At 33.2% G+C, this 24,911-nt stretch overlaps 1 protein-coding gene across 1 annotated transcript in view; it reads left to right on the top strand.

Moving 5' to 3' along the window:
• The window catches only part of LOC145268257 (neuroendocrine convertase 2-like), a 328,833-nt gene that overhangs the window by 88,992 nt on the left and 214,930 nt on the right, over nt 1-24,911 (top strand). The window contains exon 3 of the mRNA XM_080123602.1: nt 17,443-17,637. Coding sequence (XP_079979728.1) covers nt 17,443-17,637 — 195 coding nt within the window. The remainder of the gene's footprint in view (nt 1-17,442; nt 17,638-24,911) is intronic.

The following is a 24,911-nucleotide window of genomic DNA, read 5'->3' as shown; positions in this document are numbered from 1 at the left end:
GGCTGGTGTTAATCGTGACACCCTGCACTGAAGAATCCCGAAAGGATGAAACAATAGTGTCTGTAGGTATTTAATTATTATAGTAAAAAAAAAATAATAATTATATATATATATATATAATTTGAAATGTGTCGCCAAGTAAAAGCATTTTGAAATTAAAAATATGAAATAAGCGGATAAACTGTTTTAGAACAAGCTTTTAGATGTGAAAAAAATAATTTTTGTTTCTTTTTTTCGAATTAATTTCGGATTTAAAAATCTCTCATCCGAGAAAGAGTTCTTATGTTTTGTTAGTCTTTTTTGTTTCCTTGAAAGTAAAAATAAAAAATCCATCCTCATGTTGTGCTATCGAAAGAGCATTAGTTCGTATTGCACGTATAGTTTTCTTTTTTAAAATTATTAAGCCGGGAAGGTGCGCGGTTTCAGAATATGAAATTGAAAAAGTGTCGGCAAGTAAAAAAAAAATAAATAAAAAAAGCATGTTCTAAAACAGTTTATCTGCTTATTCTATATTTTTCATTTCAAGATGCTGAGAGATTTTTAAATCCGAAATTAATGATAATTAAAAAAAAGGTCCTTTTTCGCATCTAAAAGCGTGTTCTAAAACTGTTTATCTATTATATATATATATATATATATATATATATATATATATATATATATATATATATATTATGGGAAAATATACCTTGTTCCAATTATATTTCACCCTTTATTTCTACCACGCTGTTCATTTATGAAGCACGATATATATTAAATTTAACTACAGAGCATAAACTTATGGATTGAGGGTAGGATGTATTTGTTTAAGCCAGTTTATATACTAGATAATTGTTGGGATAAACCCCAATAAATCTTAAGCTTATAACAGAATGAACCAGCGGGGGTAAATATATGAATTGCACAGAAATAGTCTACTGAAGTTTTTTTTAAAATATAAATTATCTACTGAATTTTTTTTAAAAATGTAAATTAAAGAATTTTATAATGCGTCTTATTTTATTTTAAATTAAAGGGGAAAAGTTAAATAAAATTAAGTTAGAAGGACCTAACTAAATAATCGAAAAATAACAAGAGCATGATTGGTGCAAAAATAAATCTTAAATTAACGTAATTAAAATTCATAGAATACAGTTAATAAACTTATTCAAAATAGTAAGAGAAGTAATTCAGTGTATTTTTAACGTTGAGTTACGCCTATTACATTGAATTTGCAACAAATCTGGCTGAATTAAAAAGAAATCTTTTTTGAATACGACGAAAAATAGAAAATTAAATTAAGAAAATTAAAGAGAATTAAATATTACTCAATTTTATCGAATATTTATTTATCGTAACAGTTATGTGAAAACCTAGCATATCTTAAGCTTAAACGAACAAATTATTAAATAAATAATTAAGAAAATCGTAAATTCTATTTAAAAACAAGGTTTAGTTTCGTATAAATAACATGATTGTAGATTTAAACGCACTTAAAATATATTAGATAATAAATATTAGTTGTTTTGAAATAATAAATAAATATATAATAATTTTAGTGTTGATTCAAAAAGTAAAAAAAAACATTATAAGTAAAATAAGCTTGAATTGGCCTTCTATTAAACAAATATAGTTCCAATAAAATACCACGCGTAACAACTAGGCTTCAATTTTTGTCGGTTTTATGTGATCATGTCGAATTCTCGTTTGGTTTCTTTTTAAAGTAAAATAAACCCACTCTTTTTCTGAGGAGTCAGCGCGAGAAATTCTGCATTGACATAATAGTAACCGATTATTTCTGCGTTAAGAAATGGGTGCTGTAAAAAAATGTACAAACAAATTTTGACATGTTGAAAGAAATAAATGATTAGATTAATAAAACATTATAATTTGGAATATAGCTGTATTGTCACCCCTATATATATATATATATATATATATATATATATATATATATATATATATATATATATATATATATAATAAATGACAAAAAAGTTATATTCTAAAATTCATGATGTTGACGATTTTATAATTTATTCCTTTAATTCAGTTGACGTATACAATTCTTGACAGTATCTGTTTCGCAGCGCAAAATCAATCACTTAATTATTATATCAATATATAATATAATATATATATATATGGATTCACTGATTGATATAATAACTAAGCGATTGATTTTGCGCTACGAAACAGGTACTGTCAAGAATTGTATAAGTCAACTGAATTGAAGGAATAAATTATAAGATGGTCAACATTCTGAATTTTGGAATATAACTTTTTGTCATTTATTCTCTATATTGCTCTGTAATTACAGTGAGCTTCTTATAAGGATTGATATATATTATGAGGAAATATATTTCTACAGAAATATATATATATATATATATATATATATATATATATATATATATATATATATATATATATATATATATATATACTAGCATGGGTGCCCGGCATTGCCCGGCTATTTGGAGGTGTATGTTGAGCAAAAAAAAAAAAAGCGGTCAATTTTTTTTTAAATTTACCCCTATTATGACCCCTTAAAATTTATTGTCTTGGGCTCAAAGCAAGTCATTAAGTTAGATCCATGTCCAACGAACCTATATTTAAAATTTCAAGTGTGTAGACCCAAAATTGTCGGAGGAGTTTGGTAGAGTTCTCAAAGGTGAAATCGTTGAACTTTGACACCTTAATCGCCAAATTTCTTGCAAAAAAAAAACCGATCAAATCGATTTTCCCAAATCTCAGTAACCTGTATATCAAATTTCGAGTCTGTAGACTAAAACTGACAGAGTTATTGCGCAGAGAAATGTACACAGACACACAGACACAGACAGACACTTTCAATTTCTCTAATGTCTTTATGACATAGAATGCTTCCTTTTTCGTTCAAGCGACACAAAATTGTTAGAATTCTAAAACCGCTCATTCATCACATTTTGAATTCTAATGAAGTTCGTTAAAAACAAAAACAAAAGAAAAAAATAAAACAAAAAAGAAAACGATATTTTCGCACTCATATCACACCACACTGCTATGTATGTTCGCATGTAAAATATGAATAGAGCTTTATTCTCATCCTTTCGTGGTTGGTTAGCATCAAGTTTCCGTCAGAAGTTAAAATGGTGACTAAGATCTTAGGTTTGAATCGTGTGATCGACAGGAAAATGAAACCTTCTAAGTATATATGCAAATAAATCTTCTAAGCGTATATACATGTAAAAATAAACCTTCTAAGTATATATGACTGTAAAAACATGAACAGAGCTTCGATCTCTTGCTTTCATCATGGTTGTTAAGTAAGCATCAAGGTTAAAAAGTTAATATGTTCGATTTCTGTCACGAGCACGCACGCACGCACGCACGCACGCACGCACACACACACACACGCACACACACACACACACACATATATATATATATATATATATATATAATAAAAGATGCGACGGAGGTAAAGTGTTCCCGTTTGTTTTCCTTTCCTCATAAAGGAACTGCTTCCTTTCCTTAATGTTTCATTGTTAAAGTGTTTTTTATTTAATAAGTCTGAAGAAAGGATGTTCTTGTGAAAATTTTCAAACGACATATTGTTTGAATTTGTCGAAATGGTCTTGAAACAATTGTAACTAACAATGAAATACACTTTTTGTTGCTATCAACCCATTTCTTGAGGTCTTGGTTTTTGTTAAAACAGTATATATATATATATATATATATATATATATATATATATATATATATATATATATATATATATATATATATATACAGAACTATTCAATTTGTAAACTTGAAAAACATTTTCAACATATATATATATATATGTATATATATATGTATATATATATATATATATATATATGTTGAAAATGTTTTTCAAGTTTACAAATTGAATAGTTCTGTTAACTTAAAGCAAGTATAACTATTAATACTAATATTTATATGATAACCCTAGCCATATGAAAAAGCTCAATATTCGAGGTAGAGCATTGATATAAGGAATCCAGTATAAATTAAAATTTACAATAATTTAATATTCAACAGTGGGGGATGCCCTTTTCTCTTCCCTGCAACCTCTCTCCTACAGAAGAGATGTTGCGAGCCTGTCTTTGTTTTATCGTTACTTCCATGGCAAGTGCTCGTCTAAGCTCCAATCTCTTGTCCCCCCTCGCCAATCTTTCACGATAAACACCCGTCTAGCTGAAACCACTGTCAAAAATTCCCCCTCTTTATCTGTACCAAAACCAAAACGTAGATTCCATGAACAAGGCTTTTTTCTTAGAGGTGCCCGTTTCCTACCTGACTACAAAATAGTATTCATAAGTATCATGGCTCTGAATTAGCAACAATAAAAACAGAGAAATGGTGTAAATCACGACGTGTATTAATAAAAGACAAAAAGAAAGTTACAAGGTAAAAAGAGGTTAACTCCGGAACAAGAGCCATTCATGGGATCGTTAAGAGTTCCGGTATATATGGACGGTGGTTGAGTTCCTCCACAACATCTCCCTCCCAGGTGTGAAATCAGTATTTTTTTCTTTTGGGGGCAGACTAGCAAGGAGTCTGTACACTTTCTCTTTCTGCCGGAGTGTCTTGATTCTGGTATGATTTGTGGAGATTCTATGTCAAAAACGTCATATACTGCCTCGATTGCCTCCGGTGGTGCTTCAGCTTGATCCTCGATGGTGCCATTTCCTTATTTGGTTCAGGTGCCTGAATGATGTATGTGATATTGCTGATTCTTTGTGAGATCGTGCCCTGTTTCCAAAAGGAAACGTTGTTCTTGAAATGCTAAAAATAGACTTTATCGCCGAGGTTAAATCGTTTTGTTGCCATGGTAAAGGTTCTATGTTGCATTGCGTGTTTGGGCAGCAGTTTATCAAAAACTGATTTTTGGTTTTTCGCCCAAACATCATTTCAGCTGGGGATCCGGTATCTGGCATGGAACATGCATTCGTCAGTGCCATACTGGCTAGCGTCGCTAGCCACGATTATATCCAAATCCGGGTTAAAATGAGTTAGAAACTGTTTTGAGGTAAGGATTTTTTTAGATTTCTTGAAATGATGACTGGCAATCTGATATCCATTCCCAAGGTTTATCCTTCTTTAGTAATTAGTTAAATGGTGCGCGCAGTTTGTGCATGTCAGCAATACACCATTGGTAATAATTTGCCAAGCCTAATATGCTTTGTAGTTGTTCTATGTTTTTCGGTGCCAGCATCTTTCTAATAGCAGTCGCTCTATTCTGATCTGGCCGTCTGCCATCTTTATCAATGATATGTCCTAGGTACTTGCCTTTTTAGTAAGAAGAATTCACACTTGTCTTCTTTGACCTTAAACCCATAATTTTGTATTCGACTCAATACTTGTTTGATATGGTTTGCATGTTCCGCCATGCTTTTGCTCGCTATAATGATGCTAATGATGTTATCCAAGTATGCGATGGCGGTGTCAAGGTCGCCCAGCATGGTATCCATGACCTGCTGGAATATAGTAGGTGCTACCTTGATCCCGAACGCGAGCCTATCGTATCTGGACAAACCCCGATGGGTATTAATACAGAGGAGGTTAGCGCTTTTGTCGTTTACAGTAATTTACAAATAAGCATCGCTCAGGTCGACCTTAGAAAGAACTTGCCGCCATTTAATTTTGTGAACTTTTCCTCCGCGCTGGGTAATAGATACTGGAATTCGTCTAATAACCCATTGATTCCGTTCGAAAAGTCGGCGCAAACGCGAATTTCCCCGGACCTTTGTTTTACATAGATTGTTGACGTAGCGCACTCACTGTATTCACTTTTAGACAGAATACCGATGTTTTACAATCCGTCCAGTTCCTGATTTATCTTGTTCAGGGATGCGAAAGGGACGTTGCGTTTTTTTTAAAAACCCGGTTGTGTGCCCGCTTTCAGCATAAAATCCGCGGCCATTTTTGTACACCTCCCCAAACCAGGAGTGAATACATCTGGGACTTCTTTAAAGCTAGTTATTAGTTTCTTAGTTTCAGCTGGAAGGCTTCTATTTTTTTTTTTTTTTTTTTGCAAAATGTAAAGATAGGTAAGTCCCAAAGGTTAAACCCATCCATTCAATCAGAGCTGAACAGGTTTTCACTATTTTTTAATACATATATATTGAGCCTTTTAGTTTTTTCCAGCAATGTATCGTTGGTGATTAATTCACCCTCAAAATTAATTTTATTGCCGTTGATGGCTTTTGCTGTTCTATGAGTTCTTGGCATAGTAGGTTTTCGTAATTTCTTCCATATTTTGAAGTTTAGTATTGTAAGATCCGTCTAACTGAAATTTGATATCCATGTCGAGAATTTTGACCGTTACGTATTTACGTAGGGGTTCTTCTAAGGCGTCTCGGTTTATTGTTTGACGCACTCGGCTATTGTTCTGATTTTTTCTGCAGTGAGAGCTTTTTCCTATTTTATTGCATATGAGGCATCTTTTTGTTAAGAATGGACAATCCTTGACCCAGCGTTTACCACCACATCTGAAACAAGGCCTCGATGCTTTTATTTTTCAGAGTTTTGGTGGTAATTTTGTGTGTACCGTCTTATATTGTAGATCGGCGTTTTTTTTCTTTGTTGTTTTTTTAATTGCGATGCCCGCTTTGATATTTCTCGCATCATTTTTATTATTTCCACTTTTTAACAATCCTCAGTCAATTTTTGCAGTGCTAAGTTCGGTTCGTTTTCTAACTTCGTTAGAACTCTGCGCCTGATTCCCGCATCTTTTCCTGAAGTTATACCCTGTGCAAAAGCAAGGCATTTAAAATTATCTGCTGTTAATTCCGACAACTTAAAATCGTCGCAATGTTTGTTGACTACCCCTGCGTATGTGGCAAAGTCGTTATTATCGTCGTTGGCCACGTTTAAACATCTTCATCTGTTATGGAAAAGATGTTCTGGGAGAAAACAATTCTGTTAGCAGATTGACCGTTTCGTTCAACGATAACTCCGCGGTTTACCATGGCAAGATAAAGACCACGAATTTGTCTGTCCAATCGTTTCAAGCTTACGTACTAGCAGTCTGGTCTTCTCATCAGACCAAATAGCGCAGTCGATATTAAAAAAGTCTTCATATCTCCTGAAATAAGCTGTGAATGATTTTTCATCTTCTTCTTGAAATTATCTGTTGCGGACTATATCATATATTAGGAAAAAGCTGAATCATTTTCTGCGTGTGCGTTACTTTTCAAAATTTGTGTCATTAGTTCCTCTGTCTGTTGTTGGCGCTCGGATGATTGTTTCTGATGTTCCATTAATTGTTCGGACAATTGTTTCTGTAATTCGACTTATCGTTCCTCTAGCTTTTGGTGATGGTTTGCCACCATTTCCTGTTTTCCCCCCCCATTTATCCCATAAGTCCTTTTGCATTTTTTTTTTCAATTTGCAGTTTCGTTAACTAAACCAAAGCCGACCTTAGCTCCTCCATCTTGTTTTCTTGGTTAGTTCAGAAAGAGAAAAAAGTATAGATTTAGTCTTTTTTTTTATCTCGTCCGTCAGGAAAGAGAATTTTGTACTTTGCTTCTTGTTTTCTCTTTTTGCAAATACCAGGCAGTAACTAATGATTATTTCCACATTATTTGAAACCGTTGGGAAAAATATGTTTCATAATAAAATGTTCTTTGCACTTAACAATTTTAAGATGCTTAAGTTTTCTTTGGAAAAAAAGAAAACAAAACTATTCAATACCTTAACGTAAAAATGGCAAACAAAGGACAAACGGGACGGTTCGTAGTCGAAAAAAAATAATGTATATTTTTCCAGGGGTGGGGACAATAGAGAATGGAGTTAAGAAATGTAGGAAAATACAAAGAAAATGTTGATCGATTAGATGGAGAGATGTAAATGAACTAGTCCAATTACGTTTAAGAAATACATACGACCTTTAGTTTCACTACTAATTTCTCTTCGTTTTAGCACCATGCCACGAAAAAAGGAAAAAAATATCGCGAGGAAGGTGCTTTGACTCGAAATTTTTTTTATTGTAAACGAATAGATAATTGTTTACTTTATATAAAAATATTTACGTTGCATTTCGGCTCATACATATAAAACATACGTATTTCAATGTAAGTATATATATATATATATATATATATATATATATATATATATATATATATATATATATATATATATAAGAGCAAATAGTTGATAAAGCATGTTAAAAAACACTTTGAAAAAAAGTTAAAACATATTTAATCTGAAAAAGAAACACTAGATAAGTGGATAGTCCTTAATCCACGGAGTTTCGAAGAAATACTTTTCTTTCTCATCAGAGGGTAGGAATTAGCAAAATGCGGGATCGGATTTTGCATGCAAAAGTATTTGATGAAGCAACAAGTAAGTCAAAGATCTTACTTGATAACAAAAAGTGAAGCAGAGAGAATATGGTGAAGAAAAAGGTTATTACACGTGAATGGATAGTCTGGTGACAGTAAAATTAAAAAATGTAAATCCAAGAAAGTGAGTTAAATTTCCATTCGCACAAGTAAAATCCAAGGAAATCACGTAATTGGAAAATGATCCAAAATAATCCAAAAGGCCGAAATCCGTGGAATAAATTCCAATAATATTATTAAAAGAAAAATAAGATGTACGTTGGACATAGCTGCCGAGACAAAGTGTAATAATAATTTTTTATTATATATATATATATATATATATGGCTAGATAAATAGATAGATGGATACCTAGATAGATGGATAGCAAGATAGATGTATGACTGAATAGATAGATAAGTAGATGGATGGATAAATATATGGATAGATAAATAAATACAAAGATAGGTAGGTAGGTAGGTAGATAGATAGATAGATAGATACATGAATGGATGGATGGCTAGATAAATAGATAAATGGATAGATAGATAAATAGCGAGATATGAGCAGACTGAGACTAATAGATAGAATTAGAATATCGTGATGAATACATTCTTCACGGATCGTATTCGTTCTTATTAAATAGGAAGTTGTTTTGCGAATAAGCATCGAGCGGTTTATTAGATGTCTTCACGTCGTCTGTTAACAATGAAAGACGCCAGAACAACAGAGTTTATTAGGTGGCAATATGACCTGAAGTGAAGTTGAAGCGTGCTACAAACGAGAATTCCGTGTACGTGACTTTCGGTATGACACATCGAGAATATGGAGAGTTATGGAAAACGTGACAAATGAACAAAAACGAAAGCAGCATATTAACGTGCTTGTTTGAGTCTTTGTATGCAAACATGTATGTATGTATGTATGTATGTATGTATGTATGTATGTATGTATGTATGCATGTATGTATGTATAGAAAAATAAAAAGGTACAAACCGTGTTATTTGTTCATCAACGTTTCATCCTTATTTCGAGACCTCCTCTGGAAATAAGGATGTGTGTGTGTGCGCACGTGGGTAAGAGGGGCATTTATGTGGATGCGATAAATTAGATGCGCAGATGGTTGAACGTTTTAAATTCTCCAGAATACAGAAACATCAAACTTCGACTAATATAGGAGATTATGAAGCAAATGTTAAAAACTAATATATATATATATATATATATATATATATATATATATATATATATATATATATATATATATATATATATATATACAGTGATGATCATATTTATTGGCACGGTAAAATAAAAGTTAAATTTTGTCTAATAAATTCTAAAAAAGGGATTAAATTAAAGAAAATAACAAAGTATATTATGTATTTTTAACTGGCCTTTCCGATGCAGCAATCGGATTTTAGAAAAAATAAATAACAAAGGAACAACAAACATAATTGCAAAAAACCCTTGTTCAAAATTATTGGCACGATTTATTTAATAATCAATTGTATAGCCTTTGGCCTTGATTACCTTCCTCAGTCGCTTTTCATAGTTTACAACCAAGTTGTTGCACTCTTCAGTAGTAATTTTAGCCCACTCTTCCTGACAATAATCCTCCAATTGAATAAGATTCTTAGGCTTCCTTTGCATTACCCTCAATTTTAATGTTCTCCATAAATTTTCAATTGGATTAAGGTCTGGGCTTTGTGATGGCCACTCCAAAACATTAATATGATTGTCCTCAAGCCATTTCTTAGTCAGTTTAGCCGAATGCTTTGGGTCATTATCTTGCATGAACCACCAACGACGACCAAGTGAGAGCTCTTTAGCAGAGTCTTTCAGGTTTTCATCCAATATTTTAACATAATCTTCCTTTTTCATGCTACCTGTGACCTTAACAAGTCGCCCTGGTCCAGAGGCAACAAAGGATCCCCAAAACATCAAACTGCTTCCACCGTGCTTCACTGTGGGTATGGTGTTCTTAGGCAGGAAAGCTTCGCCAGATTTTCTGTAAATATAAGACACTTTATTATGGCCAAATAACTCTATTTTCGTTTCGTCAGTCCATAGAACACGTTTCCAGAATGCAACATCTTTATCAATATGACGTTTTGCAAAGGCTAGCCTTGCTTTCAGGTGCATAGACGAAACCTTAATGAACACATAATATGGTTTACTCCTTCTCTCTCTCTCCCCTTCTCTCTCTCTCTGTCTCTGTCTGTCTGTCTGTCTGTCTGTCTGTCTGTCTCTCTCTCTCTCTCTCTCTCTCTCTCTCTCTATATATATATATATATAATTTTCAGTCTCACAACATTCATTCCGTTTTACTACTTTAAATCGACCATATTTATAGATCGGAAGAACGTATTTTCGAAAATTTATACGTCTTTCACAAATCATTTTAGTGAGTTGGCCGATGATTCTAGACCTTGAATAAGTTCATAGTTGAAATATGTTAAATCATACGTAGCGAAAATCATTAGTAACGAAAATATTTGTTTACAAAATATATAATAAAATAGAGCTGTACTATTTGAAAAATATTTTGTAGACACTATATTTTCATAAGAGTAATCCCTCTAAATAAGACGTCCGCTGACTCTCTTCTCTTTTATTTCTCTGATATATATATATATATAAAGTGGCGCCAAAAAGAAAGTCCGCATTTGTCATTGTTTCAAAATCGCAAATTTAAACAACCTATACCTCATTTGATTCGCCTTTTATTTCTCTATAATTTTACTTGTTTATATTTGACTTTTAATTCTAGCGTTCACGTCAATTTAAAAAAATACTAAAAATCGAGAAGGCAAAAAGAAACTCCGCACAATAGAAAATTTTTATTTAAATGTAACTTTAGAACATCAATGCAACACAAATACAACAGGAAGAAATTTTACAGACTGCAATCCTTTGGGAATTCCTTTAATTAGACTTTAGCAATACTCCAGTGAAAGGGTATCCCACTTTTCTTTAATTTTTGTCCAAAGTGCTTCCAAATTTGAAATTTTATCATTGCGTAGCTGTAATGCCATACATTTTCGATAGGATTAGGGTTTGGAGATTGTGCAGGCCAATCCAAACACGGAATATCATGCACTTCAAGGAACCTATTGACATTGCCAGCTGTATGAATGGAAGCATTATCCTACATAAAGATGGGATTATCATCTAAATTCCGGTCAAAGTAGGGTAGAAAATGCTCAGTCAACATTAATGTATTTGATCGAATTAATCCGACCTTGCAAGCGAACTATAGGTTCTGGACCATTGGCACTAATAACGCCCCACACAAAAACTGAACCTCCACACCTTGCACCGTTGAAAATGCACCTAGGATTAAATTCTTCGTCCTTCCTTCGACAGGCGTATGCCTACCATCACTACTTAGCCTATTGAACTTGCTTTCGTCGCTAAAAATCACATTCGACAAATATGAATATTCATGATCTTCATTGCATCTAACGAAGTCTAGATGGCGCTTTTTGTTCTTTACAGAAATCATTGGCTTGCATCTTGCAACACAGCCTCGCAAATTAAATTCCTTCAATCTGTTCGTAACCGTAGAAAGAAAGCACTTTTAAACAAGATTACACTACTGTTCGATTTAGGGAGCTGTTTCAAATGTTTCTGAGGCTGCGGATCTTCCCTGTAAGAAGTAACTCTAGGACGGCCAGATTTAGGGGCATCAGGAACACTACTGGAGTCATTCGTACCGTTTTCTCATTATATTTCAATCTGCTGCCGATTTCTCGATTGGATAACCAGGAAGGTGGAGATTAATGAGCTCCTGACGATCACTAAGAGAAAATCGAGGCATATGGACTAAATGTTACGTTGTATAACCTGGAACAACAACAATTACGATTAGAGATGCTTTGCTGCGTATTGGTGGATATTTGAAACTGATTTAGGGGCGATAATTTAAGCGGGTTTTAAGCGAATTTGTTGTTTAAACAGTTACATTAAATTTAATTAAATTACTGGTGTCATTCGTACCGTTTTCTCATTATATTTCAATCTGCTGCCGATTTCTCGATTGGATAACCAGGAAGGTGGAGATTAATGAGCTCCTGACGATCACTAAGAGAAAATCGAGGCATATGGACTAAATGTTACGTTGTATAACCTGGAACAACAACAATTACGATTAGAGATGCTTTGCTGCGTATTGGTGGATATTTGAAACTGATTTAGGGGCGATAATTTAAGCGGGTTTTAAGCGAATTTGTTGTTTAAACAGTTACATTAAATTTAATTAAATTACTGGTGTCATTCGTACCGTTTTCTCATTATATTTCAATCTGCTGCCGATTTCTCGATTGGATAACCAGGAAGGTGGAGATTAATGAGCTCCTGACGATCACTAAGAGAAACTCGAGACATATGAACTAAGTATTCGGTGTATAATCCGGAACAACAACAATTACGATTGAGATGCTTTGTTGCCTAAAATATTTTAAGCAGGTTTTAAGCTCATTTGTTGCTGCGGAGTTTCTTTTTGCCTTCTCGATTATAAGTTATTTTTTTAAATCGACGTAAACACTAGGATATTCCAATTAAAAGTCAAATATGAACAGGTAAAATTATAGAAGAATAAAAGGCAAATCAAATGCGGTATAGTTTGTTTAAACAGTTACATTAAATTTTTTAATTTGTAGTTTTTGAAAAACTGACAAGTTCGGGCATTTTTTTTGGCGCCACTATATATATATATATATATATATATATATAACACAAGCTTCTTCAGTCTTTGACACACTATGGATCTCACGAAGGGGTGCATGCGCGTGAAATTTTTGCGCAATCTTCAACCACACCTTTCTTGAATCGACATTTTTAAGTACCAGTGGCAAGTGAAGTGTATGCACAGGACGACTAATATATATATATATATATATATATATATATATATATATATATATATATATATATATATATACTAGCAGTACGTTGCCCGGGATTGAATGAGAACCTTTTTGTATTCTACACTTCATATACTTTTATTATCATCGATATCAGTGAAATCGTCCATTTTTCAATCTAATCAATTGATTGCCTACTCTATTCGGTAATCCTTCGCGACGCATCAGAAGGAACTGAAATGCCTCTCGAAAGTGATAGTAAACTATACATAGTAGTCTACATTGCACTGTAGAGAAACTACTGTTTATTTTTATAAATTATTTGAAATGCCTTGAAGTAAAATTTAAAAACCAGAAGTGAAGTATCTTGGTTCACTTGTATTCTAAACAGAAACATGCATTCTGAACGCTCCCTGTCTTATCAAAGAACCTACTGTTGATTTTATACGCCCGACCCTTCTGTTTGTGCAGTGATCAAACTTCTCAAATGCACTTGTGATATCAGACTGCATAAAAGTGCTCACTTTTATAAAAATCGAACTGTGTCTGCTTTAATTGGCCTTTTTTTTATACTGATTAGATGTATTTTAATACAAAATTTGAACCAGATTAAAGTCCCCCCCCACGGAGTAATGTTGGCATAGTTAAAAGGGACTTTCTCTGATAACATTTCAAATGATTAGCGATGAATAAAACTATCTCCTCGTAGCGTCCAATAAGATTAGTCCAATCTCCGTTGAAAGCGTTCGGGGATCATGTTGGCTGTGTTTTTGTTTACCATATAGTGTTAAAGATTTATAAATACGCGCAGCAAATTTCTTGATATCATTCTGTTGAAACAAGGGCGTAGCTAACATTTCATCGCTTTTATGTTCCTTTGAATTATCACCCTTCGATCTCTACAACGAGCCTACGCGTTCTGAAAGCGAAGACAGTTTTTAACCCCAATTAACAATCTATTTAGCCTAGCAACCCTGGAGTCTTTCAACAAATTAAGAGCTTAATAATGTCTATAAATAAATATAATCGGCAGTATCAGCGCCATCTGTGTCAAATCCAAAACGCTCTAATTGCGTACCGACTGAACGGTTGACGTCATATTGTCAACTAACCAATCATCTACTGACAATTAAGGCATCCATGATAGCAGCCCTGGAAAATATGACCTTTTAATTTGGCCAGATGTAGGCAGATGAATGCATATATACATTTACGTAAGTCAAAGCCTGTGTGGATAGCAATTATAGAAATGTACAGTTAAATGCGTACTCGCATACAGGAACGTACACACGCTTCTATCCATTACAGTGCAACGCTACACTTTTGGTTGACATCCGTTGTTTAAGAGGCAAAGCTATAATATATAAAAGGCAAGTGTCTGTGTGTACGTATGTTTGTCCAGCTAAAAGTAATAAAAATAACTACAAAACAAACTTCAACAAAGTTGATATATTCTTGATCGACGTTGTCCCGGATGAGTAATATCTAAAATAAAAAATATCAATTATACATTATTTAACAGCCCACTTCCTATCTCCATCAAGGATGAAGACGGTTCAGATTGCTCAGCCATTTATAATGTTATCTATTATATAAAGTGGAGATGAATAACTTATACTCTTATTATCTCCGTATATAATATTTTGATTGCACAAATTCCTTTCCGTACCAAAGTACCGTATGTTTGCAACAACATATGCCACATACAAATTTAATTTGTCTAGACTATTAGCCGCTATCTTATGTAACTTTAGAACGACATTTCAGACACAGTTGGTGGTTATAATAGAATCCTACATTTCTTCCTAGGAGCAGCATCATCATAATCACAACCATCTTTAGAAGAAGTAGTTCCTATTCCCCCCTCCTAAATATTAAGCCAAGACCGGAAGGAAATATACACATTCTACAGACATTGTTCTTACACTCTTCATAACTGGATCATAAACTCATAGTTATAACACAGTCTGCCCATTTCCCGCTTAAAAAAATAATAAATTCTCCCTTCTAAAATTCTGCTTATTCTCATTGGCTGAGAGCTGATAATTCGATTATTTCGGAATCTACATCTTAATACATAAACGAACGCTCCAGAACTTTTCTCTACAAAGAGGCAATCGCTTAAAAACAGATACAAGCATATATATATATATATAGTTTTTTATTTTTCTTTATATATAAATTCATATTCCTGTCTGTTTGTTGAGTTGTTCACAATTTGATTAATATATACAAAAGGTCCGCTACTTTACTCTTTCATTTAATTCTATATATAGGATGATTCTTGCAAAATATACAATTAAGAGTCCACCTCATATACAATTAAGAGGCCACCTATTGTATTAAGGAAAATCGTTTTTACTAGCGAGAAGCGTTCTATTTAAAATTGTCATTTTATAAATTTTAGATAACACATTAATTGATAATTTTCTCAATTTAATTTATTTGGAATTATTTCCTACATCGACTTTTTTAAAGACGTAGATTTATCTCCCCCTAGGAACTTAAGAAACATAAGAATAAACTTTTCACCAAATAAAATAATTTGAGAATCTCAATAAGTATCTAGCTTGAAAAAATAATTCCGTGTAGACAGACAATTTTTTTTTCTTTTAAATATAAGAAAACACGAATAAATTGAAAAAATTAATTTGTTTATTTTTAATATTCTTGAAACGGCTATGCAGAAACTTTGACTTCTTCGAATTCAAACTTCAGCCATACTTTTAGAAATAAAAAAAGCCGCTCCCCACTACCAAAAAGTAAATTTAAACCCCCTCTAAAAAAGTAAATAAAAAATTCCTTTATTTATGAAAAAAAAAAGCCAGTGAAAAAAGTGTCTTTACAAACAATTAAAAGACAAAACAAAACGAAAAACGCATATAACGCACGCGTTTGGCTATATTTTCTTCGGTCGTTCGGACACTCGCTACAATTGTTATTGAAACAAAAGTTGTTTTGATTCATTTTTATTTGTTTTTATTTGGGGGGGGGTCTATTTAACGCACAGACAACAAAAAGTGCTTATTGTATCCCTTCTGCCGAAATAGGGTATCACCTACTTCTTGTTTTGGACGAATACATTTACATGTTTTATCCGTTCTTTTATTTTTGAAATTGTTGCCCATGATGAAACTCATTAATATCCTTAGGTGTGGTCAAACGGTACTTCAACCCGGGCAATGTCAGGTACATATGCTAGTATATATATATATATATATATATATATATATATATGTATGTATGTATATATATATATATATATATATATATATATATATATATATATATATATCATGCCATGCCATATCATATCATATAATATCAAATATCATATTCATGAAAGTTGAATCAACATAACTCATTCCATCATTGAATGTCTTAATTTGCTTCATTTTGTGTCTACCCGTTGCACTTTTGCATTGTATTGTCTTCTATAATTTACCTTTATATTACACTAGCAGGGCCGCTCGGCGTTAGCCGGGGCCATAAAATATCTGAATATAAGATCTTAAATAGTGTTAATTTTCTCAACTCCTCATCGAAGAGCAATTCCATTTTTTTTACCTGAAGAATGTAAAACAACATCAAAGATGCCTACAGAATACTACTAGAACTAAGTTTCTCCAACTTCCTTTTTCTTTGTAGAGAAATGCAATAGTAAAGAAACGATAAAGTAAGCCCGAAGTTAGCGTCTTTTAATTTTAACAATTTATCACTCATTTCCTGAGCTGTATGATAACATTAAAAATTGTGTTTAATTCTTGATAGTATTCAATGATAACAATGGTAATTTAACCCCCCCCCCAAAAAAAAGTATGACTTTTTTTTCTTTTTCATCTGAACATAGATATTATTTTTCCGGGATTACGTTGATATAAAAATACCAACTTGTTGGGGGTTGTTATGTAGTGTTGAAGTTTTAGCTGGATATACAAACATACACACGCACCGTGACAACTGGTCTTTATATAAGAGAAGATATATTTTAAATCTTGAATGGGAAGTATGTGACATGTGCTTTATTAATATTATGTTAGGTTTATAATGGACAATCAATTCCATACATCTTTAAACCCGAAACAAATCGTTAGAATGTTTTCCTATTAAAGCTTCGAAATGTTATCTAATAAAATTTTAGCTAAAGTCAGTATGACATTTATGTCCAAAATTTAAGTATATGTATAACAATTATTTGCTGATACCCACTACAACGCTGTTTTTTATTGATCGTGATATATTTGAAATTTCAGGTGAAAATGGCGGTCCAGCAAACTGGTTTCCTCCGACACAAACGCGGCTTCAAATCTTTGACCGAATTCTTTCCCGAAGAAGGAAAAACAAATTTTCTTTCCCGAAATGACAAAAGAAACACCAAGACTGAAAGTAAGCGGTTATCTCTGCTGCCAGAACCCACCGATCCATTCTATCCAAAGCAGTGGTACTTGGTAAGTTTAAATTATTTTATTTCTATTTATTTATTTAAATATCAATTTACTTGTATGTACTTCCAGTGTCACAAAAACCCATCATCATCGCAAACATTAATTAATGAAAACGAACTACCTCACTTTATAGTCGCTCTTTATCAGTTAAAAGTCATTAAAACCATTTCCTCTCCAAAAATTTTCAAAACAAAAAACATGACTGTCTGTTTACGATTTCCAATTGACTGTTGTATTTTATAATTAAAAAAAAAGCACGTTGAGAGGAAACGGTAAGTTTTATTTTATTTTAGATTCTTTTAAAATAAAAAAAATATGTGCAAGTTAATTGAAATATATCTCTTTATAATTTATATTAAAAATTATTCAGGAATAAACAGTGTGATGTGTGTTGAATTTACTTTGGAAAAAGTGTAAATTTTAAAAATTAATTCTTTTAAGCTTTAAAACGTTAAAAAAGAATTAACTAAAAAATTGTTTTAAATTCATCGTTATTTGTTTTATTTTTTTATTTATTTTATTTATAATGTATTTAAAAATTTTCAACCATCGAGTAATTTCCAAGGTTTCTGCTAATTATTATTATTATTATTATTATTATTATTATTATTATTATTATTATTATTATTATTATTATTATCATTATTATTATTATTATTATTATTGTTATTATTATTATTATTATTATATTATTATTATTTTTATTTATTATTATTATTTATCATTATTATTATTATTATTATCATTATTATTATCATTATTATTATTGTCACACAGACCAAAATTAGAGATGGTTCATTGACAACAAACGGTTGTGATCTGGAGTCTGGGTGACAACAAGTCTCCTCAGATTTCCAATACTCTCCACTTCTTTCAATAAACTTTTCAAATAACTTTGTATTATCACAGCAGCCGATTTCCAATGACTTCTCGCTGGCAACGAACATTAATCTTCATTTGGATCTGGATGGCAATAAGCCTAGTCTTCCATTTTTCTGTCTTCCGAGTTGTGTACTTTTCCATTAGAAGTAAAACAAAAAGATAAATGAACAACACACGGAAAGCTGAAAATTGTAGAAGCCGATAGGTTATTTAATAGTGTCAAGGTTTGTTATGAGTGTTGATCCAAGAAATCACGGGCAAAATCTATTTAAAATGAATTTCATGAGTCAGGCTTTGTTTAAAGTTAAAAGAATGATCATGTTTTAATGCGTGAGAGAATAGTGCATTTAGGAAATTGCTATTTTTAAAAACCTCTAGTTCATTGATGATCGTAAGTGATAAGTTATTTGTATTTTGTATTACAAATTAAGCTGCAGACCAGCTTAATGCGGGTACTGGTCTCCCGCTTTATGGCTTTTTATATCAGAGATTTGCTTCTCCTAGAAAGGTTGCCTTCTAGCCGCCCTCCTCACCAAACAAGTCTGGTGGAGGAACCAGTTTAGTCGCCGGTGACCCGACCATGAGGCAGGTAGTACTGGGTTACATGGTACCAGTAGCATATGACATGACCTAACATACATACATACATACATACATACATACATACATACATACATACATACATATAATGATAGCAGATCAGTTATTACATGCTTCCAGCCTGTAAGGTCTACACACGTCACAACTTTTCCATCCACAGGACTTTTTTTTATAAACAAATGTCTGAGGGAGTATCTGTACCAATAAATTATTACCAAGTTTTAGCTTTGTACGACAGCTAATTCTCTCTCTCGGTTCAAAATGTTGACATCCAGCAAGATAGCTAGCAACAAGCCAAACTGTAAACAAGCTTAATGCGGGTACTGGTCTTCTGCTTTATGGTTTTAAATCAGAGATTTACTTCTCCTAGATGGATTGCTTTCTCCATAGCTTACGGGAGTCTTCTACACCCCAATCCTATTCGATCCATATCTGGGAGTTAGGTGCTGGGCACCAGAGCATATTCTACACACCGGTGGGTCAGCATATGGTTTCTGTCGGACATGTATTTTTTTTTGTTTATGTATTAATTTATTTAAATTGATTTGAAGCTAATTAATTAAATTAATTTAATTGGTCCCATCATCACCGTCGTTGTGGTTGCTGGGGAGTTCTGCCATTTTGGACGCTCCTTCGGTTTGGGATTTGCACATACACCGCAACTCATATATATATATATATATATATATATATATATATATATATATATATATATATATATATATATATAACTCATATATATATATATATATATATATATATATATATATATAATGTTAAAACCAATTTTATTCAAAAAGTTATTGTAGCAGACTGCTAGTCAAAAGTTATTGTGGCAGGAAATACTATCTTAAACTTAGCACATAAACCGAACAGACCGACTGTGCTGCTTATAGAAAATCTCGTACTAAGGTTCAATCAGATAACACCGCTGATAGAACTGCGACGATGTATATAAATTCATCAAACAAGAAAAAAAAAAAAATAAACAACGAAAAAACTGATATAAAGATTCATACACCAAATCAATATAATTAATTATTCGCTATTAGCAACTTCAAGTGTATTCCCTGAATTTATTGTATTTATTTGCTTCCGCACCAAAGCAAATTAGGCACAAGGCCGTTTTTAATGTGGGGTAAAAAACTGCTCCCCTAAAAGTAGGCAAAAAGAGGGCACTCTGGTTACCAAAAATAATAATTGTCCCAGTATAGAGGGTTTCCCCTCCATTGACTGGTACAAATTGTCTTAAGTGCAGCATCTGCAGAACAGATACTACACTTTGATCCCCGCCCGCGGAAGCAATTACGATTTAAACCATGGCAGGCACATGTTATCTTTGCTTATATAAAGTTAAGTTGGTGTATATGTTTCTATTTTTGCATATGCAGGATTCACACATAAACTAATGACCCGATTATTCGAAAATGAATTAAATGATCCTAATTATGATATAATAAAATTATTAATTTTTATGTAAATTATAAAATTATTAATTCCATCTACTAACTAACTAACTAATGAATTAATTTTATTCAAACAATTTTCACTGCATAAATATATGCAAATAATAGGGGGGAAATAAGTTCAATCAAGCGACTGACACCCTTTCTAACTCAACAATAAACAACAACATATGCAAATAATAAATAAAATATTTATCAATATTCAAATTTTATTTTTAGCTGCAATATTTTAAGTCTAAAAAATTCTTATTTTTTACTTTACTAGAATATCTTGTTCTTTACTTTTCCAGGTTGAATTTCTTGTCCTTTACTTTTCCAGGTTTAATAAAATCTTAAGAATATTACTTTTCATGCGCGCATTTTTCCATGATTTTTCCAGGCATTGCTATTGTATTAATATATAAATTTATAATATTTATTAATGATTGTCAAAAAAAATTAGCTCTCAAACACACATTTATGCAATATTTATCATTCAATCACAGTAGTTCCGAGCCAGGGTCTCTACCGAGACTGCGGTTCATGAATTCGTGATCTGTATAGAGCGTAAACTAACAAAAAAGAAGATGGCACTCGGTGTCTTTTTAGATATCGCTGGAGCTTTTGACAACATATCCTTCAGTAGTATGTTCAAGTCGCTACGAGAACTCAATGTGCCACCAGTACTCATCCGATGGATTGAGTATATGGTGAGGCACAGAACAGTTCAAGTAGAACTACTGAGGGCAACTGTTAAAAGGGAAGTAGTTAAATGAAACCCCCAAAGTGGGATTTTATCACCTTTACTATGGAACTGTATGCTGAATCCTCTTTTAAAGGAGTTTAAAAATAGGAATATTTATGCCCAGGCTGATGCTGATGACATCGCAGTGTTGGTTGCGGGTTCAAAAGCATCATTGGTCAGACGCATTCCCAAAATGGCATTAAATATTCCTAATAAATGGTCTAATCGAAATGAATTAGAATTCAGTAGCCGTAAAACAGAAATGGTCTTGTTTGCATATAAAAGGAATTGCCAACTTGGTGACCTTTTTCTGAGTGGACAGAAATTGAAACTTTCGCAGGAGGCAAGGCTGTTAGGGGTAATCCTCGACAGTAAGCTAACCAGGAAAAGCCACATAGAAAAGATTTCCCCCAAGGCGACTGCAGCCCTTATGCAATGCAAACAAATTGTGGGGAAAACCTGGGCAGTTAACCCGCATATAATGAGGTGGATATACATTGCTATGGTATGTCCCATTTTGTCGTATGCATGTGTTTCCTGGATCCGCGGGACAGAGAAACTGTACTTGAGGAAGAAACTCCAGAAGGTACAAAGACTTGCTTGTTTAATGACTTCTTCAGCATATCCGAGCACACCTACTGGAGCATTGGAGATGCGGTTGAATATCCCTCCGATTAAAGAATTCCTGAAGGCAGAAGCGATACGGGGATCCTATAGAATAGATCTCATGGGTCTGTGGTGGTCAATATCTGTTGGGACTACTGGAAAAACAAAGAGTCACGTGGATTTGTGTAATGAGGCTAGGAAGGAACTACTGCTCTTGCATGTGCCGGGTGACCTTATGACTAAAACCAGATTATTTGAAAAGCATTTCACATGTATGGTTTATGACAGAACAGGCGCAAGAGATTACGAAAAAGAGCTGGAAAGCAACGTAATCAAATGCTATACTGATGGATCTTAAATGAATGATAGGATTGGTGCGAGTGTTTATATAGAATACTCAAACCACCTCACCTGTCAAAAATCTTATTATCTTGGTAAACTGAGGACGGTCTTCCAGGCAGAAGTCTTCACCATACAGGTATCATCGGATACAACACCAAACAACAGTCATGAGCTGGCACCATTGGATGTGGTACCAAACAACACCCCCGCCTTCACCGAAGAGCAGGATCTCAGACCTAAGTCTGACAAGTCAGCTCTAACATTCGGTAAACATCACGACAAAAACCGAAGAAGAAGGAGAGATAGCGCATGTTTAAGGCTTTTGAATCTGAGGTTCTGATCATGGAAGAGGTTCAGCAACAGGAAATAGCTATCCTTTCAGATAGTCAGGCAGCTATTAAAGCATTGGAGAATAGTACGGTAAGATCCCAAGCCGTACTGTGCTGCATTGAAAATCTAAACCATCTAGGAAAAGAAAACCGCATATCTATTTCATAAGGAGAGTTAAAAAAAAATTAGTTATTAAAAAAAAGTTCGGTTTTTTAATTTAAAAAAAAACGATACACGGGATTGAACCTAAAATCTTTCCACCAACCCCCGGTACTCTAACCGTTACGCTAACATGTCATATTGGCAAAATTCGCAGTAAAAAATATTCATATACAAAAAAAAGTTATGCAAAATAAAAAAAAAGCGTTAGTCACTTATGTATGTACTTACTCTCCTGTTTGTGAACCCACATATTTTGTAGTAACTTTTTTTCTACTGAACCAATTTTCGATTTTTTTATTTCAAAATGTAGCTAATGAGGTGTTCTATCCAACTATATAACCGGTTTGAAATTTGGTTGCGAACAGAATTAGTGGTGGGGATTTGAATGTGTCTCAATTCATTCAATTTCGGACTTAAGCATATATTCAACCACTACCGTGGTTGAATGATAAATATTCCACAAATTTCAGTTTCTCTAGAGTAATTTAAAAGGATTTTAGAGGAAATAATATGGCCACAAGATCACCCACTTGATAATTTATATATTTCAGATTTGAAAATCAATTTGACCGTAGTTATTAGACAATATTGTAATTAAGATTATCTAAATTTTCAATTTCGTAAGATTCCTTAAGCTTAATATGAATCAAAATCAAATAACGAATTTTAATCAACATTAGAATAAGGATTGCAGGCATAAAGTTTAGTATTGTTATATTTTGTTTTTATTTATCGTAAGGAGGCATAACATTTGTGCAAAACTATTTTGATCGGGGGGGGGATTTAATTTTACCCGCCCTAGGACAAGTATTTATATGGCATAATCACGTTTGACTCACCGGTTCCTGTCAGATCACTGAAGTTAAACAACGATGAGCCTGGGCAATATCAGATGGGTGACCATTTGGGACTTCCAGGTGCTGTATGTGTTCTCTGCTTATCTTGGCCTTATTTTCAGTCATCCTGGACTTCTCCTTGCCACTGGACTCAAACAGTGTTGATTCAGGAGAGGTGTGGTTAGGGATTGTGCAACCCTTGCCTCACAATTACACACACAGCTACCCCTACAGGGAGTATCCTTTGTCTTTTGAGACTGAACAGAGGCATCGAAGACAGGTATTCTTCTAGTTAGTTATACAAGTCTGCCTAACCACACATATGTTGTATAGAATTTTGTCAACTAAGCTCCAACCCCTGTCTCATCGCCGCAATGTTGCATCACTTTGCCTGTTTTACAAATATTTTAATGGAATGTGTTCTGATGAACTCGTTGCACTTGTACCTCTTCACCATACATTTCCCCGACAAACCCGTTTAGCAAAAAAAAAAAAAAAAAAGCAAAAAGAAAAAAAATCCACCATTGAGGTCTCTTAATGCCAGAAAGCTTTCTACTCTGATAGTTTCTTCCCTCGAACAGCAAAACTAGAATCCCCTTCCTGCTACCTGTTTCCCTGGCTGTATTGATATGCAGAATTTTAAATGTAACGTAAACTAACATCTTGTTAATCTTTCCTAGGCATGTTTCTAAATATTAGTCCCTAAAAATTAAAAGAAATATGTCAGCAAATTGAACTGAACATTTCCAACTTGCCGGCATATTTCTGTATGCATTATCCATCCATCCAAACAAAGATTTTAATGGTTATAAACCGTTTTTGGTGCATGATTACTATTTTCTGTTTATTTTACTGTTATATGACAAGTAGTTTAAGAGTTTATCGGTTAAATATTTTCACACACACATATGCATCTACTGTTTTATTTATGTAGAAATGGTCTCCATTATGCAAACAAATGAGTCTTTTATTTAGAAAGTTCAACACATATTTACATCTTATTTCAAAGAGCTCGGGTTGTTCTTGACCTTCGGGCCGGTATCAAAGTGTAGTATCTGTTCCGGCAGATACTGCAAGCAAAGATCATATTTGGGGGCAACCCACATATAAGACGGTGGTCAATGTAGGGGCAACCTTTCATACCAATTGTCACTATCCAGCTCCCCTACTCCCCGGAGAGCTGGTCTCCACTTCCCCTTCACTCCTCACATTAAAAATCGGCCTTGTGCCTAATTTGCTCGGTGGGGGGGGGCAAATAAATACCCTTATTTCAAAGAGCTGGTTTGTATAAAAGACGCTGTCATGAAAAGATGCGAGAAAAATACTTTC

The sequence above is a fragment of the Euprymna scolopes genome, chromosome 43, assembly GCF_053919585.1.
Source record: "Euprymna scolopes isolate OS-2025 chromosome 43, ASM5391958v1, whole genome shotgun sequence".
Taxonomy (NCBI): Eukaryota; Metazoa; Mollusca; class Cephalopoda; order Sepiida; family Sepiolidae; genus Euprymna; species Euprymna scolopes.
Note: the sequence above shows the minus strand (reverse complement) of the source record. Positions and strands in the feature narration are given on the sequence as shown.